The 21,331-nt window shown below is 33.0% G+C and overlaps 1 protein-coding gene across 6 annotated transcripts in view; it reads left to right on the top strand.

Moving 5' to 3' along the window:
- The window catches only part of Tbc1d32 (TBC1 domain family member 32), a 239,191-nt gene that overhangs the window by 36,541 nt on the left and 181,319 nt on the right, over positions 1–21,331 (top strand). For 3 of the 6 annotated variants that reach the window (XM_074075457.1, XM_074075460.1, XM_074075478.1), the window contains 10 exons: positions 1,306–1,374; positions 3,651–3,776; positions 6,226–6,304; positions 6,428–6,531; positions 6,622–6,683; positions 7,200–7,344; positions 9,514–9,573; positions 10,979–11,069; positions 14,584–14,724; positions 20,182–20,274. In XM_074075457.1, coding sequence (XP_073931558.1) covers positions 1,306–1,374; positions 3,651–3,776; positions 6,226–6,304; positions 6,428–6,531; positions 6,622–6,683; positions 7,200–7,344; positions 9,514–9,573; positions 10,979–11,069; positions 14,584–14,724; positions 20,182–20,274 — 970 coding nt within the window. The remainder of the gene's footprint in view (positions 1–1,305; positions 1,375–3,650; positions 3,777–6,225; positions 6,305–6,427; positions 6,532–6,621; positions 6,684–7,199; positions 7,345–9,513; positions 9,574–10,978; positions 11,070–14,583; positions 14,725–20,181; positions 20,275–21,331) is intronic. The other 3 variants (XM_074075472.1, XM_074075485.1, XM_074075464.1) reach the window with 2 other exon arrangements.

Here is a 21,331-nt window from a genome sequence, read left to right on the forward strand (position 1 = left end):
AAGAAGGTAGTGTGGCTGGACTCTGGAAGACTGGTGATGGTTGAGGGGCTTAAAGAGAAAAATGGATTTGGTTTATAACTTTGAAAAGCTTGATCTGACTGTTGCTGGAAAGAATGGATGATGGCTGGTTGGGATAAGAGGGGAAGCATATTAATATGAATTGAAGTCCTATGTCTAGCTCAGAGGTTATGTGATGGTACCTTGGGCTAACAGAGAAGTGGTATTGGTAGTTGGACTTATTATGTGTGAAACTTTTTTTTTTTTTGGCAGCACTTAGATCGAATGTAGGAAATGAGGGAAAGTGTAGAGTCAAGACTGACACGACTCAATCTTATTGACCTCAGTGAAAATATGGATAGATGGTAGTGCCATTTATCAAGATGGGAAAGTCTAAGGGAAGGACAGATTCAAAATTAAAAAAGCAATCAACAATTCTATTTTGGTCATGTTAAGTTTGAGATGCCTAGTAAATGTCCAAGTGGAAATATTAAGAGGGTTATTAGATACATAATCTGGAGAGCAAATGACTGATAAAAATTTATGAGTAGTCATGATATACTGATAAAGTCAAAAACTGGGTGAGAACCCTTCAGAAGAGTAGTGAAGAGAAGATCTCTATTATGGATGATAATGTGAGTTCTGATAACTGTGTTACTTGGTGAAACTAATCTCTTCTTTTCATAATTATACTACAGAGTCATTATGAATTGAGATACTACAACATTTGCTGCATAATGAATATTCATTTGCAGCTATTAATATTATAATTTGTTATTTTTAAATGACTTTTTAAAATACTGTGCATATTTAAGTTGTATTAGGTGGGGAGAAAGACCCTTTCTTCCCCCAATGTATCTTTTAAGTCTACTATAATCTTTTTTCTAGATGGAGGTCTTTTCTTTAGTACTTTTTTCATCAACGAATAATGGAGAAAGGAAAGAAAGTTAAAAAAAGTTCACGGCACACTATAGCTGTGCCAGAGTACTATTGGTGCCTTTTTACTTGTTTCATGTTATTTTATTTTTTTGTCTCATTTACCTCACATTTCTGGGTACACAACATTTTGATTTTATGTCTTTAGAGTCTTTGCAAATAATAATTTTCATATACACAGAGGCACACTGTTCTATTGGAACATTCAATTCTCATTTAAAAGCTTTGGGAAATGAAAATTCTGAGTTTGCTGCCAGACCATCCTCTTGCTCAGAATGCATGCTGTGCTTAGACTTATACTAACAAAATCATTTACAGCAATACTTCTGAAATTCTAATAAGTGAACTCATGTTATATCAATTGTGTTACAGAGTTACAAATTTTGTCAAGGAAAATTACAATTGATTTTAGATGAATTGGATCCTGGGCATCCTAAAGAGGTAAGTTTAAAGAATATCTGTAAGGTTCAGTTGGATACTATACTTTTTAAATCCACTAGATTGTGTCCAGTAGCAACTGAGTTATTTCTCCTGAGGCCAGGCCTTTACTGAAATGGGCCTGATGTACTGATACCTTACTACACTTTCCTGTCTTGAAATGAAAGGTCACAGAATAAGGAGGACTTTCCCTTAGAAAATTGTTAAGGTTAGAGGAATTTTTTTCTGTTTCTATGTGGATGGGATGAAGTTATGGGGAGTCTTCCTCAAAGTTGTTCCTTCATTGTTGCTTTGTATACATATATTTTAGTTAGTGATTTCTTAGGAAATTACCTGATGCTTTCTCTATTTCTAGAAAATGTGAGCATCAATTAAAAAAATTAATAAAGTTGTATAACGTGTTTTGAAATGTGTATAAAGAGTAGTGACTCAATTGAACTAATTAACATATATTACTTCAGATACAAAGCATTTTTGTGTTAATAGTGATTTTCAAGAATGTGATGCATTATTTATAGTCACTCTATTGTACAGTAGATCTCTTGAACTTTTTCCTTGTAACTGATATTTTGCATTTGACCAACATCTTACCAACCCTTCCACGTGAAACTTTGAAAATCTATTAACTAGAAAAATTTTTGAATAAGCAATTATAATGGATTGTGTCTCTGTATTTTAAGAGACTTTACAAATTACTGCTTAGGATGTTTTATTTAATTTGAAAGTAGAAAATACAATAGGATTTTTGAAGACTTTTTAGCCTAAGACTTTTGTGTATATATGGGGGAGGCAGTTGAGACCAACTATCTTGTTCTCAATTTTTAAAATAAGTTACTTCCCCCAAACTTCTCATTTTAAACTAAATGAATAGTTATGATTTATTTCTACTGAAATATAAAAATCATGGAAAGAATATTTTTTCTTTTTGTATTTTGCATTCTATTTTTTTTTTCTTCCTGTCTCCTCTTTCATCTCCCCTCTTTCCTTTCACCTTTTCTCCTCCCTTTTTTTTTTAGAAGGGATCTCACTATGTTGCCCTGGGTGTCCTGGAACTCACTATCCTTCTGTTTCAGCCTCCAGTCTGTCTTATTTTCTTGATTCTTGTTTGAAAGATACTGAAAATGAGATTTGACTTTTATATGACAATTCTATTGTCTTCAGTTTAAATGGTTTATTTGGCAATCCATGCTTATCCAGTAACCTATATTCTGCTTCTGCAAACAGTAATTCATAATGGGATTTTGTCCTAAAAATTAACTGAAAAGGAGAAATTCTTAACATTATGAAGCCCCAATTTAAAAAGCTCTCTTCATATTCCCCCCCAATGCCCACCACAGATAAAGGTGTATTTAGGAGTTCTTTCATACAAATTTATTAGACATTTTTCAAATTTATGCATATTCTGTGTTTTTTCTTATCTCTAAAAATCGAGTGTCTGGTTTGCTGAGGTCCTGGCTCCTGTCTCTCCTTCTGTACCTTTTTATTCACTGTGATTCAGTTGTTTCATCTGGGAAATGGTCAGATTTTTGAGGAGCAGGTTGGAATTACTGTTGTTTCTCACTAGTTGGAGAATAATCGAAAGATAAGCTTTGTTCCATTTGGCACTGGAGTAGAACTCTTTTCCATTGCTATCTCTCAGGTCATACTGTTTTGAGGGGATTTTTATTGGATTTTGAGAAGATTGATAAGTAAACTTCCTGTGAAAATACAGAAACTCAATTTTGCATTCTACTGCAGAATGTCTTTTTTTTTTTCTTTTTCCTATCTCAGTTGTTAGTCAGAAAATATGGGCCAGCATAAAAAAGCTCAAACTGTTTTGTGAGAATTGTTTATATATTCTGGAATGGGAATGCTTCAGCAGGTGCATATCTGCATAGTTTTTAAAACCTAAAATCCTCAAGCTGTAGGATTTGGCTGTGGAAGCTTAGTAGAGTGGAGAAAGTCTGTAGGAGGAGGCTGCTGGAGAATGTTGCAGTGGTAATTTTGATTCACCACCATCTTTCCTTCAGTTTCTCTCAGACATGCAGCTTAAGGTCTACTACATATAATGTTTAAAGTTGGCTTTACACTCAAGAGCAACCTATTTTTTTTTCTCTATCACTTGGTTTAAAAACGAGTTCTTGAGTTATTTTGTAAACGGACACCTAATTCTCATAAATGGCTCATTATAACAGCTATCTGTGTGCTACCTTTCAGTAGTTTGTTAAATACTGCCTTGGAGAATTGAAATTATTCCACTGGCTGAGTATTAATGAAAATCTTCTTATAAAATATTACAGGTGAGATATGAAGCCTTACAAGCATTATGTTCAGCTCCTCCATCTGATGTCCTGAACTGTGAGAACTGGACTACTCTCTGTGAAAAACTGTCTGTGTCTTTTTCAGATCCTGATCCTGTGTTTAGTGTAAGGAGACAGTTATAGAAATATTAAAAATAATTCCTGTTTCTCTACCATTGTAGAACTAAATGGGATATGATAATTTTCCTTAATAGTAGCTTAAATATTTATAGGAATTCAGTTTCAGCTTTTGGATTGTCAAAATTTTCTTTTTTAGGAATTTATTTAATAATTAAGTTCAGAATACAATGAATAAATATTGTTCTTTGTTGCCAAATAATAGATTGTTACTTGTGCATTTTATCTTGTGAAGGAATACCCAAGTATTTGTATTATTATTTTTAATTTAAGATAAATGTTTCAAAAGAGTTAACGATATATGAAAATTTGAGCTTAAAAATGATGAATTAGGATTAACTAGGGTTTATATCACTTTCCTTTTGGATTTAACTATTTATTTTAAAAGGAGAAGTGACAAAGCTATAAAGCTAAAAGTTTATAAGATAATTTGAGATGAATCATAAAGTAACTATAGAAAAATCTCAGAAATTGTAAAGTTATGAAGTCAGTAGGGACATGATTGATTTATATAAAAACTGATATGCATATGACTTTTCAGGAATAGTTACTACATGAGGAAAAAAAGCTTATTTTAATGAGTGCTGTAATTCTACAGGTGAATCAAAGTGTTGCCTGTATCCAAACACCAAATTTTAAATGCAAATTGCATTTTTAATAAGAGATTATCTTTCTTCCTGATACATTAATGAAGTAAACTTTGGTTTTAAAACTGATATGCAGTTTTGTATAGAACTTAAGGCATTAGCATAGAGTTACAATTATTTATTTTTCAACAAGTGTGTATTTAATATCTATAGCATGTATCATTCTAGTTTAGATTCTGGGATCGTTTCAAGAACAAGATAGCAAAGTCTTTGCCCTTCAGGAACTTAGATTCTAATAGAGAGCACAGACCATAAGCAAACAGTTAAGGAAAAATGTAAGTTATCTCAATACTTTTGTCTGTTTAAAATCACACTCTAACATCAATGAAGATATAGTTAGGTTAGTAAACAGAAGTGATTTGGGAACACTTTTGCTATTCTTATCAAAGGGAGAAATGTTCACTTAATACTAGGATGCAGTACAAACTTACTAACACCAGAGGGTATTATACACTTCTGTAAAAAGTTTGATATAAGGACTTCCAGGGAGAAAAAAGTAATTTTAGGGTCACCTTTAACAGTTCAAGGGTCTGTAACAAGAAATGCAGTTGTAAATTTGCCTGAACTTTCTCCCTTACTTAACAAAGACAGAATCAAGCCTGAATAGATTACTTTTATTTTAGATTCTAACTTTATGAACACAGTAAAATTTTTAATGGGTCAGTGTAAGTATATAAATAGCCTTATTTAGCCATTCTAGATTATTATGCAGTAAGGGTTAGTTTCTCTATTTAAGTTAATAAATCTGAAGCAATTGTCATAGAGGAAAATGGTAACAGAATTGGTCATTTGGGAATTGAAAACAAAGCATGGCATCCATTTATTTTAAATTTGTGTGATCCAAATTGCTAAATGTGTTTCTTCATCTCCTAACCTAAAGGACTCTTTCATGTAACTGAGTGAAACCTGAAGTGGTAGAAACATGACAGATACTAATTGCTGCAACTATAAAAACAGACTTCCCCAAGTATTTAATAGCTTGTGTTCAGTAGGAATTTCTTGGGGTTCTTAGAAGATATCTTTAGAGATAGCTCAACTCTTTTGAGAGCATATTATCCTAAGTGATGTAAACAAGATAATTAATATTTTTCTTCTAGATTAGAAAATTTGAGACATTATTTTTATTTAACGAAAGTTGGATATCACAATTAAGGTTAATTGCATCATGTTTAAGTTGGTACAAATAAAGTGATACAGCTACCAATTTAAGTGCCTACTGTAGTGCTAGGCACTGTTCTAAACACATTTTACATTTAATTTACTTTGTAGTAGTTTCTACTCTGAGTTTTAATAAAGTTTAATTAAAAAATTTGGTATTTTTCTAGGGAATAGGTACAATGATTATTAAGATCTTTCAGTGTCTAATTACTGAAACTACCCTCATAAACAATTTAAAGAAAAAAATCTTGGATTTGGAAATGCATGGTCTTTTTAAAATTTAGTTCAGCCTACTCTGTGCCATTGTTTGATGACACCTTTACATTTTACATTCTTCTATCAAACCTAACCTTTCTCCTCCCACCTTCCAGTGTCATTACCTCCTATTACCAAATTTTGTTATTTGATCTACTATTCATTTTGTTTTGCTTTTCACTGACTCTTATAATAGTGAGCATATTCTTTTAAAAAACACTTTATTAGTATATGACACATTCTTTTTATAGATAGATTTCTAATCGTGTTTCTAAATAGTTTATTTTGTGTTTATTTTCTGAGTTTCACTAAATGAAAAATGTTTCCTCTATTCTTGTAATAATCTTAGATGCAGATCTTCTGTCTTATTTCCATAGGACCGGATTTTAAAATTCTATGCACAGATATTTACACTTTCGCCATTACATATGACCAAGGAAATTTATTCAAGCTTAGGTATGTTTATTAAATCATTTAAAATGTTTTATTTTATATATACTTAAGAAAAATACATAAATGATTTTTTTCAGAAATCACTGTATATGAATGGTACAATGATTTTATATTTTTACTTTTCAGCTAAATACTTGGAGTTATACTTTCTTTCTAGAGAAAATCATATTCCTACTCTCTCAACTGGTATAGATGTAACTAATCCCAATGTGAACTGCTTACTTAAAAAGGTATTCATTTACTAGAGTATGCTGCTGTTTCAACTAGTTCTACATTTAAGAGCTTTAAGTTTTTGAGAAGTGTTGTATACTGCTTTGTAGGTCCGTCTTCTAAATGACTATCAGAAAGAAGCTCCGTCTTTCTGGATTCGACACCCAGAAAAGTAAGTCTCTGACTTTAGGCAAATGTAAAACACAGAAGTGTTATTGCCCCTCAGACATTTCAAAGAGAGAGGGGAGAGATAGTCTTCATTGGCATACATGATTAGGAAGTTACTCGCATAGTTTTTCTTCTTTTTGAAGCTTGCCATGTTTTATACTTAACTATGTAAATGGCTCTGTACAAGTGCCATTTTATATCACTTATCACAAGGTAAAATTGGATGTTGTAGTCATAGGTTCTTACTGTTCTTTGATAATTTTGACAAGTTCCTTAAATGTTCTTTAAACTTTTGCTTTCAGCTCTAAAATTTCTAATAAGGTTGTAAGTAAAGTTACATTTATAGAGCCAGTGTTGATGTAGAAAGGACATAAGTTTTTAAAGCAGAAAAGTTGACTATGAACCCGACCTCTGCCATTTACTGAAAAATAAAAAAGTTTAAAATATATCACCAATACTAAATATATCAGCCTTTTTTTTTTTTTTTTCTAAAGTCATTTCTTCTTTTCCAAACTTTAAGGTATATGGAGGAAATTGTGGAGAGCACTTTGTCCTTATTATCAGTTAAACATGATCAAAGCCATCTTGGCTCTCAAAAGATTTTGGATCCAATGTACTTTTTTGCATTAATTGATACTAAGGCTGTATGGTTCAAAAAGTGGATGGTAAGGAATTTTGTTTTTTGTTATATCAATTTAAAGAGTAGCTAATGTGTGAGCGTTTACTGTGTGCTAAGTGTTCTAATCACTTTTTTACATGTGTTAACTCATTTAATTCCAGTAAAAATCTATGCGGTAGATGGCATTAGTGCCCCATTTCTGAAATGTAGTAACTAAAGCATGGAGAAGTTAACCAGCCCAAGATTATTTACCTAGTAAGTGGCAGAGTCAGAATAAGATTTTAAATTGCAGTTCATTTGAATCTATTTAGGATGAATGACTCACCAAAATTCTTTTTTCTCCAGTTTAAATAAAAACTTAAACAATTTAAATAGATGTGGTAGGACGTAAAGATTCATTGCTCAATTTTTTTGAGCACAGGCGATAGTGTCAAAAACATCCTCTAGTTTACATCTTCTTCAGCTTGCACAATTCCATGTCTTGTGCTTAGTGCTGTCATCTACATAGTAGTATGTAATAAATCTTTGCACAATTTAATTACATTAACCTGAACCCTTTGTTCCTCACATCTGATACTTTGTCTTTATTTCTTTTTTGTCATACTGGGGCTTAAACTCTGGGCCTACACCTTGAGCCATTCCACCAGCCCTTTTTTGTGATGGGTTTTCCCAAGATAGGATCTTGCAAACTATTTGATCAGGCTGGCTTTGAACCATGATCCTCCTGATGTCTGCCTCCTGAGTAGCTAGGATTACAGGTGTGAGCCACTGGTGCCCGGCCTTTTTCTTAATTTTTTTCTGCTATCAAATTATGCCTTTATTGAGGAAAATGTACAAAAAGTGTAAAAGTACAATTTTTTTCTAATTATAAAACACAGGGACAAAAACTGTTAAGCTTTTTGTTTATCTAGGTATATTTACCACATACTTTTGTTGTTTAAGTCTTTTGAAACAAAAATGAAATCCTATTTACTGTTTGAAATTTTTTTCACTTAATATTTTGGTTTCCTGTACTTGATTCTTAAGAGAATGAGGCATACCACAAGAAAACTAACCACTAGAAAATCATTAAAAAGATAAACCCCAGGATGTGTTTTAGTATTAATGAAAATTCATTACATTGTCTTATACTGTGTATATCTAAAATGGGTTGGCAAACTTTTTATGTAAAAGGCCAGATGGCATATATATCTGGCTTTGTTGGCTGTACAGTCTTTGTTGCAGTTTTCCAATCCAACTATTGCAGCTTCAAAGCATTTATAGATAATATGTAAATTAATGAACTTGACTGTGTTCTAATAAAACTTTATTTACAGTATCAAGTGGAATGCTAAGTTTGGTCGGAGGGCTGTAGTTTAAGGATGATGGTCTAGTGAAAATGCCATCAGAATTCCTTTTTAGAGTATGGTCAATGTTAAAAATTGTGTAATTATACATCAACATTTCTCTATTATAAAAGCTGATGAAAGGATTAATGGTTTTTGAAAGCATTTCAAACTACACAGGGATTTGATTAACCTTCAATTGATTAAAACATAGTTTAGTGAATTAAAAACTCTGTTCCCCTGAATTCTGATAATTTTTACTGGGCTTTATTCTGTTTAAGTTTTTAAGTAAAATGAAGAACTGTATTTAATGATAGCTAACACAATTTAGGTAAAAATGTGTAGTTTTCCCTGACTCTGTACGATGCCATGAATGCGTTTTACTATATTTGGTTCTAAGGTGGCAAAACGTTTTTGGTCCTGCCAATCATTTGGAAATACTATTTGCAGAAAGTGATTAGGATATGGATTCATTTCAACTATGGGAAACATCTGTATATGTAGAAAGTGTACATCTTCATTTGAGATTTATAATTTATTTTTCTTTCTCTTCTGTATCTTTCTTGGTTTCTGTCATACACTGGTAGTTAGGTGCTCTGTTTTTGTAGTGGTTTTAGAAAAGCATAGAAATTGGATAACATTGATGGGCAGTTTCCTTTTTACTATCACCAAATGATCTACTTATTTTTAGTTATCAAAAATTAATCATTCTCATTTTCAGATTGCTATGCCCCTAATTCATTGTATATAGAAAAACCTGCATGGCCTTAGTTATAATAACTTAAACCTAAGTTATTTTGTGATTTCTGATGTTATTGGAAAAGATGCAGAAAAAAATACATTTGAATGGTATAGCTTGAATGTTAAATATCATTTCTCCTTGATTTTAGCACGCATATTATAGCAGAGCTGTAGTACTAAGACTTCTTGAAAAGAAATATAAGTCTCTGGTAAGTCTGTGCTTCTGTTTTTATTTTGGGAAATAATATCACAAAAAGATATATGATGTAAAATGTCTTGAATATTCTAAGTTGAGTGGTGGTGATTAATAGTAAATAATGAAGCAATTCCCTTTTATGTGACCTTAAACTACCAACCTGTGAAACAAAAAAGGATATAAGTAGAGACTTAAAGTCAGAATAACAATTAGGAAATACATTAAATACATAGTAAGTTGGGCTGCTATAAATAACAAGCTAGTTTGAGAGAAGCCATGTTTTTAAGAATTAAAAACATGTAATTTGATTTAGATCTGGCATTAAAAAGGGAATTGCTTCTAGAAAGTGGCATGTAAGAGCTAAGTGATAAATGTTTTTGCAACTAAAAGATTGGTTTGAGTTATATCAAATATAGATTAACACTGTAAAATATATTACCTAAATTACCTATACTTATCACTATTAGCATAACATTGTGTTAAGGGTACTGGAAAAATTGAAAATAAATGGCAAAACTAATAAATTAATAATGGACAAACATGAAAATGTGAAATTTATTAAATGCTTAAGAAGTTGTAATGTAATTTTGGCCAATAAATATGGCTTATGTGTTTAGGCAGAACCTTGAGTTTAAATGTTAGGTGGAAGAAAGATTCTGGAATTGTGACTGTTTGGTTGAGTGCAGTACAGCATAAAATGAAAAGAAAACAATAATTGTTTTGTGTTGGAGAATTAAGAGAACTGGACTAGAGGCATGGCTTAAGTAGTAGAGTGCTTGCTTTGCAAGTGTGAAGCCCTGACTTCAAACTCCAGTCCCACCAATAAGTAAATAAATAAAAAATAAAAAGCATCAAAGAATTGAAACAGCCTAAGAAGAGGGAATATTGAAAATTAGGATGGGAATTTATTTATAGAGGCAAAAGATAATAGAAGAGTTTTACAAAAATTAAATTGAAATAAAGTCTTTTCACACCTCATTTTATCTTCTATTCCCATTGAAATGAAAATTGCTACCAAATAAACACAGAATGGATAAAGAGAAAAAAACAAAAAGAAGATGAGTTTTTCCTCATGGTTTATGTGCTATCACAGTGATATAGGTGGAAGAATTTAAAATGTTTCTTAGATTAACCCTTAACTCTTCAAATAAGAAACAGATTTTATCTATATCATTAACCAGTTTTTTTTTCCTGGTAGAATTACTTCATTAAAAATAACTTATTTTATCAGCATGGTCAAATATTTTATGTATGTAATGGATCAAATTTGCTAGAAATTTCATCTTAAGACCAGCTCTTATGTTGATAAAATAGCAAAAGGTTTCCTTCTAGTGTTTTTTGTAGCCTTGACTAACTTAACAGAAACTTGGAAATATACACTGAAAATTTGTAGAATTAATAAGTTACTATTTTATCAGATAGCGACAGCAGTTCAGCAGTGTGTTCAGTACTTGGAATTGTGTGAGGCCATGAAAGCTGATGATATTTTGGGACATTCAAAACATTGTGGCAAGTATTTTCTCTTATGTATATTAAAATGGTTAATTTTATTAATAAAAATAGCTTAGTAATGACTTACTTGTTAGTAGATGTTAGTTGCATGGTAAATTAGAGGACTTTTGCCAATGATGTAAAATATATTTTACAGATTTTAGGCTTACACTGTAATCATGACTTTCTATAAGATATCTACCTTGAAATTAATGTATCATCATGCTGATTCTTACTATATGCAGTTCTTAATTTATACTGAGTTATAATGCTCTAATTTATTTGCAATAGTAATATAGTCCTTTCTTTTTCCTCTGCTTGCATATCACTCCTAAAAACAGGCACTTATCACTTTAGTAGGAGGAAAAGTTCTTTAAAAGACAGTTTTTATTATTGGATACCCCATCCCACCTGTGATTCCTTTCTCCATAACCTCAGTCTGAGCTAAAATGTCCTGGATGCTTTTAGTCTGGCCCTCATTTCTCTTCTTTAGTTATAGAGTAAAGTAAAGTAAAGCTTCTCTTAAATTCTTGCATACCACTGCCTACACTGCTTTGTTACTTCTATTCTTATTGTTTTTGTCCATAATTACCTATCCCAGTAGATACCATTTTCTTTTCCTTTTCCTTTTTGGGAACAGGGTCTTGCTATATAGCTGTGATTGGCCTCAAACTTGAGATCATCCTGCTTCCCATGTGTTGGGATTACAGGCATTTGTTCCCACACCCAGCTAGATATCTTACTTGTCATGAAAGAATAAACTTTATTTTAAATGTTTAACAGGACTTTTCTGCCTATTATTAGTTTCTCTTGTCCTTTTGCTCACATTTCATGTCTTAAGATGTGACTAATATATTTTGTAAGTCTGTTATTTTTATATTTTACTCAAAGCAAGAAAAATGTTCAAAGACCAATAATTAATGGATTTTAAAAATTAGTGCTTTGTAGTGGAGGAGAAAGTATAGAAGTCAGAATTTATTCTTCAAAAGGAAGAAAAGGATACATAAGTTTAGTGCACAGATATGTAGATTATTCTTATATCTTGATATTAGACAGTTATATCCAGCACTTTTGAAACCCTCTTCCATTTTTGTAGCCCTGCATAGTTTTTCTTCTTCTGTATCTAGTGGAGACCTCAAGTGTGTTTTGTTGCAATCTTTGCCATTTGTTTCAAAATTTTGCTCAATCCTTCTTGCATTTCTCCAACTTTAGATCAATTCAATTCTCCCTGTTTTCCAGTACATAGGAAATTGAGCAGAGAGAATTTGTGACATAGATTGAAGGTGCAAATACATCTCAGTTTCTTCCTTTGTTCTGTTCGAAATCCTGTTGGATTTCTTTCCCTGGATGTTGTATAATAGATATTATAATAATCCTTTGCCAGTTTCATCAAGGAGCAGCAGTGTTTCTTCTCACCCCTGTCTCAAGAAGAGTACTTTCTAAGAAAATGAAGTTTCATGTATGAGTTCCCTGAAGGTCCTGTTTCCGTGTACACAAATGCATATTTCTGTGCTTATATCAACATTCCCTTCCTCTAGCCTACATTGTGTTTCAAATTGTTCTCTGTATGTGTTCTGCTTATTCTGTTACCTTCCACTATTTTTTTCTTTTAATAGAGCCAGGACATTGCTTTACTTGTCTTTCTATTGGCACTTTCCCCTGCATCCTCCAACCTGCTCATGCATCTTCCATCTTTCTATTAAAAAATAGAGCAAGTTTTTTTGCTCTGTATGTGCCATACCTCTTCAGAGAAGAGCTCTTTTCAATATTCTATATTCTCTCAGGTTTCACTTTCCTCCTATTCATTTTTTAATCACAGAAATCAGGTTTCTATTTCTACTGCTCTATAACCTTCTCATCGTAGTTCCCTCTCTTTTCCTCATTTTACAGCATTTGCCTCTGTTGTTTTACCTCCTCACAGTACCATTCTTTCATGGATTGCCTAATCCTCATCTATTAAGTTTTTCTTTGTTACTTGAGAGGCTCTTTTCTATTCTTTACAAGCTTGTATTCACACAGATTTTGCCCTTTGCTTGTTTCTCATCTTAGTCTGCCTGTTCTCTTGGGATAGTCCATTCACTTTCTATTTACATGTAAATAGTAACTGAGACATTCTAAACCTGCATCATTTTCCTGAATTTCAGACCTGCACACTTGTCTATTAATCAGTGTAGCTATCTGGATGCTACATGGGCACTTCAAAAACTGCAATACCAGGCCCTAAATCATTGTTTTTGTTTTTCTTTTTAGACCTCTCCTTTTCTTCAATACAATTAGAAGAAGAAATTTATCATGTACACAGATGATTTTCTTATCTTCTTTCATTCTTTCACTATCCATGTGTAAATCTGGCTAAGGCATATTGACTTCATTTTCTTAAATATTTATTTTTATCTGTCTCCCCTTCATTATTTTTGCTAATGTTTTTATTCATCATTTTTATTCGAGCTTCTTATTTCAGACTTTGATTTTCTTTCATCACCTTTCTATACTGCCATCAGAGCCAATGTTCCACAGTCCATATTTGAGTGTAACATTCCTTCTAAAAACTCCTTTATAACTTCCCAGTGGCCTCTATAATAAAGTCCAGATTCCTTCTGTGGTTAAGTCCTCTGTGATCTGTTCCTTCTAGTCTCTTGTCTCTCCCACTTGTCCTCGTAGGGCCCTGATCATATCAGACTATTTGCTATACCCTGAATTGGAAGCCGAATTTCATGCTTCTGGTTTTTTTTTTGTTTGTTTGTTTTTAAATCAATGGGTAGTTCAGGATGTTGTATAAAATAGGAACCTTGAATGTAGGAGTGAATGGAGAATATATATCAGAAGATGCCTGTATTTTGGAGATTATAATTTTATTTGCATGCATGTTTGTAAATATGATCATTTTTAGTACAAGTCAAATATCCCTTATCTTAGATGCTTGGTACCAGAAGTTTTTCAGATTTCAATTCTTTGAATTTTAGAATATTTGCATAGACTTTACCTGTATTAGCTTTTAATTGGTAAAATTAAATAGTAAAATTTTCTATTGACTTCTCCCTCCCTTACCTTACTTTTGAAGCTCTTGTTTGATGATAGATACTCTGGTATTCTTATAATGTTTTAGAATGAACACTGGATGCATGTTATAATTTTCTAAGTTTTGCCAATTTTATAATGGTTGCTTTTGAACCTGGGTTCAGCTGAAGCGCCAGCCTGCTCCACCCAGAGAAGCACACTTTGTGAGAACCAATGGAAAGGAGCCTGAGCTTCTGGAACCTATTCCCTATGAATTCATGACATGAAGGATGTCAAAAAATAAAAGGCTTTGGACTGTGTAAATTTCAAAAAAAAAAAAAAAATGGTTGCTTCTCATCAGATTTAGTGTAAAGGATCTTAGTAAACAGTAAGGAAAGTAAATTTTTAAAAATTTGTACAACATTGTCTTCATTATAGACTACAACCTTGTTTGATGTTCAGGAAGGAAATGAAGAGAGGTACTGTATAATATGGTAACATTAAAATGAATGTTATTGTTTGCTTCTCTTTTAAGGGAATGTACAGAAAACTTTCTACTACTCAGGACAAGAATTACAGTATATTTATTTTATTCACTCACTGTGCCTTTTAGGAAGATTATTGATATATACACAAGGCAGAAAATTATTTCCTATAAAGATGAAGAATAGAAAGAGTAAGTACAATTGGGAGAAATGACTATGTTAAGATATGGTAAGATTTATATGTTATAGACTCAAACTTGGAAATTTGACATGGTGTCTTCTAGGGCACTTAGCTACAACCTTTTAGTCTTATATACCTTAAAGTATTTTTTTCTTTTAGTTTTCAGTATGTACTTATTCCTGCATATATTATTATTTCTATTCCCCCTGACTTTTAATGCTTTCTCATTTCTCTTTGCCTTTCAAACTCCTAGACCTATGTGGTGATCCAGTTCTGAATATAAATTAGAAGATGTCATAAGTTATGGATATCTTATAAATGATCTGTGGTCATTTGGACAAATCACTCACTCTTTGTGTTTCAGGTTTTTAATCTGTAAAAATGGAACAATGATACCAGCGATGCTGGACTCACAGAATTTTCTTAGTTTTGAGAATGTAACATTTGATCTATTCCTATATTAATTTTACCCTATGATTTAATTTTTTCCAGCCAAATGTCAGCACGTTGATGTTAGTTATTATCTTTAATTCCCTTAAAACATGAACTATATTAAGAACGCTGTATAGAGTAGGGCTCAGCAAACTTTTTCTGTAAATGCCAGATGGTAAATATTTTGGGCTTGGTGGACTGTTTACCACTTTTATTGTACATTCTGTATGTGTGCGTGTGTGTATGTACGTGCACGTAAAAACGGTTAACCTAGCAGGCCGGAGGCTGTGACTGCTATCCCTAGAATGGCTTGCTTGCAAGGTTGGCTCTTGACTGGCATCTTGGAACTTGGAAACCTATCACTCCCAGCACTGATAAGCATACCTAAACTATTTGTACACTGATCACTGTGCTTGAACTGTTTGTACAAGCAATGTGATTTATGCTAAACACCTACTTTCTCTTTTGCAGTTTAGAATTTTAATATGTGCCAGATGGAGGATGCTTTTGTCCTCAGCCCCTCAAAAAGGCCATGGGTACCAAGTCTCTAATGAGGTTTTCTAGTAGGCAGCATGTCCCATTGTGTGGTGACAAATCATTGTTGGAAGAACTAAAAGTATTTTGTGGGACACTTCTGGGACAAGGCCCTAAAAGTTTGTGTCTGGTTTTCTCTAGATTTCACCCTTTGTGCCTTTTCCCTTTGATTTTTGCTTTACATTCTTTTGTAAAATAATGCATAGCTTGCATATGAATATGTCTTGAATACTGGGAGTCTTTCTATTAAATCACTGACAACGAACATGGTTTTGAGGACCCCTGATACTTTCTTAGCTTGTGAGCCTATTATAAAATCGGATCACAAGTGTACAACTTGCTGACCTTGTGATAAAGAATATTCAGTTTGAGTACTGCTTTGTCTACTTGTTTTTTTTAAGTCATTTTTGCATTTTACATGTGTATACATTATTTGCATCACCTCTCCCCTCCTCCTTCTTCTAACCCATACCACCTCCAGGCAGAACCTGTTTTGCTGTATTGTTCTCCGATTTTGTAGAAGAAAAAAACATTAAAGATAATAAGAAAAACATGGCGTTTTTGCTAGTTTGAGATAAAGATAGCTATATAGGGAGATTCCTTGTGTTATTTCCATGTACATATGTATTACAAATTGATTCATTTCTACCAGACCTCTTCGCTGCTCCCTAGTCTCGTCCCCATAGTGGCCTTAGCCAGTTTAAGATTACTATATTCATTCTTATACAGTGAGCACATCAACCACATTCAAGATTTAGGTCTCCTTACGTTCCCCTGTCCCTCCTGTGTGCAGTCTCACCTTAGCGTGTCCGGGGTCCAATAATATTACTGCATTTGTTTTAGGTGTATAATCCACATCAGGGAGAACTTGCAGTTTTTGCCCTTCTGAGCCCGACTAACTTTGTTTAAGATGATGTTTTCCAGTTCCATTCATTCACCTGCAAATGACAAAATTTCATTCTTTGTGGCTGAATAAAATTCCATTGTGTATAAATACCACATTTTCTTAATCCATTTGTCGGTATTGGAGCATCTTTGCATCTTGGTTGTTTCCATAGCTTGGCTATTGTGAATAGTGCTGTAATAAACATGGGTGTGCAGGTGCCTTTGTAGTAACCTGACTCACATTCCTTTGTGTATATCTGTAGCAGTGGTATCGCTGGATCATGTGGCAGATCTATGTTTAGTTTTTTGAGGAGCCTCCATATTGTTTTGGTAGTGGTTGTACTAACGTATATCACCAGCAGTGTGTGAGGGTTCTTTTTTCCTGCATCCCCACAACATGTTATTGTTGTGTTCTTGATGATGGCTATTGCAACAGGACTGAGGTGGAATTTTAATGTGGTTTCGATTTGCATTTCCTTTATGGCCAGGGATGGTGGGCATTTTTTCATGTGTTTTTTAATCATTTGTACTTCTTCCTTTGAAAAAGTTCTGTTTAGTTCACTTGCCCATTTCTTTATTGGGTCATTGATTTTTGGGGAGTTTAGTTTTTTGAGCTCCCTATATATTCTGGCTATCAGTCTGATAAGTAGCTTGCAAAGATTTTCTCCCATTCTGTGGGTGGTCCTTTCAATTTAAAAAACCATTTCTTTTGTTGTGGAGAAACTTTTTAATTTGATGTAGTCCCATTTGCTAATCCTTTTTCTTGAAGTCCTTGCCTATGCCTATTGCTTCCAGTGTATTCCCTGCTCTTTGTATCAGCTTCAAGATTTCAGGTCTGATATTAACGTTCTTAATCCAATTTGAGTTGATTCTAGTACAGGGTGACAGGCATCGATCTAGTTTCACTTTTCTGCTGGAAGATACCTAGTTTTCCCAGCAACATTTGTTGAAGAGGCTGTCTTTTCTCCTTCGTATGTTTTTGGTACCTTTGTCGAAAATTAGGTGAGAGTAGTTGCATGAATTCATATCCGGTCCTCTATTCTGTTTCACTGGTCTTCATGTCTGTTTGTGTGCCAGTGCCATGCTGTTTTTATTGCTATGACTCTGTAGTATAGTTTGAAGTTGGGTATTGTGATAATTCTACTGTTGCTCTTTTTGCTCAGTATTTCCTTAGTTATTTGTGGTCTTTTGTGTTTCCAAATGAACTTTAGGATAGATTTTTCAATCTCTGTGATGAATGTCATTGGAATTTTGATGGGAATTGCGTTGAATACATAGATTGCTTTTGGTAGTATAGCCATTATTACTCTGTTGATTCTGCCAATCCATGAACATGGAAGATCCTTCTACCTTCTGTAGTCTTCTTCCATCTCTTTCTTCAGTGGTTTGTAGTTCTCCTTGTAGAGGTCATTTACATCCTTTGTTAAGTTTATTCTTAGGTATTTGATTTTTTTTTTTTGAGGCTATTGTAAATGGAATTGTTTTGCTATGCTCTTTCTCATTCTGCTCATTGTTGGTATATAGAAAGGCTACTGATTTTTGTAAATTGATTTTGTATCCTGCTATTTTGCTGAAGCTGTTTATAGTGTCTAGGAGTTTTTGGGATCTTTAAGGTATTAGATATGTCATCTGCAAATAGGGATAGTTTGACTACTTCTTTACATATTCTTTCTTCTTGCCTTATTGCCTGGCTAGGAATTCCAGGACTATGTTGAATAGGAGTGGGGAGAGTGGGCATCCTTGTCTCGTCCTGACTTTAGGGGAGATGGTTTTGGTTTTTCCCTATTATGTATGATGTTTACTATAGGTTTGTCATATGTAGCCTTTATAATGTTGAGGTACAGTCCTTCTATTCCTAGTTTCCTGAGAGTTTATATCATGAAATGGTGTTGAATCCTATCAAAGGTTTTTTCTGCGTCTATCGAGATGATTAAGAGGTTTTTGTCTTTGCTTGTGTTAATGTGCTGTATTACATTGAATGATTTGCGTGTGTTGAACCATTCCTGCACCCCTGGGATGAAGCCAACTTGGTTATGGTATATGATCTTTTGTATATGTTGTTGGATTCGGTTTGCCATTATTTTATTGAGGATTTTTGCATAAATGTTTATTAAGGAGATTGGCCTGTAGCTCTCCTTTTTGAATGTATCCTTGTCTGGTTTTGGCATGAGAGTAATACTGGCTTTATAAAATGAGTTTGGCAGTGTTCTTTCTCTTTCTATTTCATGGAAAGGCTTAAGGAGAGTTGGTGTTAGTTCTTTAAAGGTCCGATAGAAGTCAGCAGAGAATCCATCAGGTCCTGGACTTTTCTTTTTTGGGAGACTCTTTATTACTGCTTCAATTTCATTTTGTGTTTTAGATCTGTTTAGGTGACTAATATCTTCTTGGTTCAGTTTTGGATAGTCATATATATCTAGAAATTTGTCCATTTCTTCTAGATTTTTCAATTATTTGAGTATAGGTTCTCACAGTTTCTTGATGATTCCCTGGATTTCCTTGGTGTTTGTTGTTGTCGTCCCTTTTTGTTTCTGATTTTACTAATTTGAGTGTTTTCCCTCCTCATTTTAGTCAGATTTGCCAGGGGCCTGTTGCTCTTGTTTATTTTTTCAAAGAACCAGCTTTGTCTACTTATTTTATTTGCCTAAGTCTTTGTGTGCTCCATGAGAAAAGACGCTGCCTTATATGCTTGTTTTGTAATTCTCATGACTGTCCCACATAGACTTATGCTCATAGGCAGTAGTGGGTGCTTAATAGAGTCTTTCAATGAAAGGACAGCTATTTTATGTGGTATTGCTAAATTTTACAGAAATAGAAAGATCATCTTATAACTAAGTTTGATAGTTTTATTCTTGTATCATAGCATAGGCTGATATTCACATTTAAATACTACATGACATTTCTCTAGACTCTTTTGATGTAAGCTTATGTAGCAAGGATTCATAAACTATAAGCCTATAGGCTGAATGTGGTTTGCCATCTGGTTTCTATACTTGTGAGCCAAGAATGGTTTTTATGTTTTAAAATTGTTGATTTTTTTTAACAAGACTATTTTGTGACACAGAAAATATATAAAAATTAACTTTCAGTACAAAGAAAGTTTTATTCAGCCATACTCATTTATTTAGTAGTAAGTGACTAAGTGTTACAATGGCATACATGGCATAAAATTTATGACAGAGATGGTTTGCTTACAAAGCCTGAAATATTTACTGCATAGTTCTTCACAGGAAAAGTTTGCTGACCTCATTTCTACAGTACTGTATCAATAAATTAGCTGGCTCAACATGCTAAGCTGAATGTTACTACTCATAATTGAATCAACTCAAACAGCTATGATCAGATTCATACATGTTTCCATTATAGGTTTCTAGTAAACAGTTGGCTAAAATAGATGGCAAGACAATACCTTTATATGGTACCTATTACATTGTTTGCCTTGCTATATTTTTTAAGGTACTCTGTCTAATTTGTTCTGGAGTCCTTCTATTATTGCTATTTTCTGATTGGCTTTTCTTAGAAACTATAATGTAATCTTACAGGTGTTTGGAACACAGTTTAATTTTTCTAGATTGTAAGCATATGCTAGGCACTAATTTTTCCTTTTTTCCTTGTAAAGATTCAGTATCCCTCACAGATTTGCTGGTTCTGTTTATACAACTTATCTGTTATTCACCATGTTGTCCAAAGATGATATCAGCTACACACTCAGGTAATTCTGCTTCTATTTTAAATAAAGAGAGAAGCCATCTAAAATGTTTAAATATTTTATTGTGTAGATGCTTGTAGTGACCTACCTAGTTTGGTAAATAGGTTTCATGAAGATACAGATTATTTGTAGGAAATTACATTGGCCCTAAAGTGAGCCATGAAATTTAGTTTTGTTCATCGATGTTTTTAGATTTACTAACTTTTTTATTTAGAATCAATTTTGCTGAGAATTTTAATGTTATTCTTAAGATCAAGATGTTCTCAAGAAATGATATGAAGAGAAGTTTGATTGATAGATACTAATGTGTTCTCTTTTTCATATTTTCTTTTCTTCATATTCTCTAGGATATTTTGATCAATGAGCTTGTTTTGGTTCACATCCAAAACTTTAGTCTTTTTCAATGTCTTCTTTTATTGAAGAGTAGAGAAAAAATAAACCTTCGTGTTTTTCTGAATAGTCCCTTTTAGTCTTGTACATGTTGACTGGCTTATAAAAATGTTCTAAAATATTAACATTTAAGAGATAACTTACGCTTTTTGTTTTGAATATCACTAAGAGTTTCCAAGGTGAAACACGTAATATGAAAACACATTAGTGTTCTAAAATTTGGAAATGCTGGCACAAATTCTGAGAGGAACTCAAGTGAATCAAAGAAAAAATTGGTTTTGGCTACATATCAGTGCTGTAATGTATCTATCAACTATAGGGTTTGTCCATAAACTTTTAATAGCATGTTGATCTTAACAATGGTTCTAGACTCTTTTCTGTCTTTATGACGTTTACATGTGTGATGTACTGTCTTAAGACCTCCCTCACTTGTTTCCACAACATCTTTAATAATAAAAAGTATCCTTTTTACTTGTTAATACTTTAGAATCTAGTTGACTGGTCTTATTTACTTTTGACTGCAGTGCCCAGTATATTGTATATAGTAGGCACTCAATTGTAAATGGGTAAATGAATGAATAGCTACATACACATTGCTAATCTCTCACATACAAACAGGGTTTCTCATCTGGAGATGGTTGAAAGTTTACTGAATCCTTTTCCATTTTTT

This window comes from Castor canadensis, chromosome 1 (assembly GCF_047511655.1).
Source record: "Castor canadensis chromosome 1, mCasCan1.hap1v2, whole genome shotgun sequence".
In the NCBI taxonomy this organism is placed as follows: Eukaryota; Metazoa; Chordata; class Mammalia; order Rodentia; family Castoridae; genus Castor; species Castor canadensis.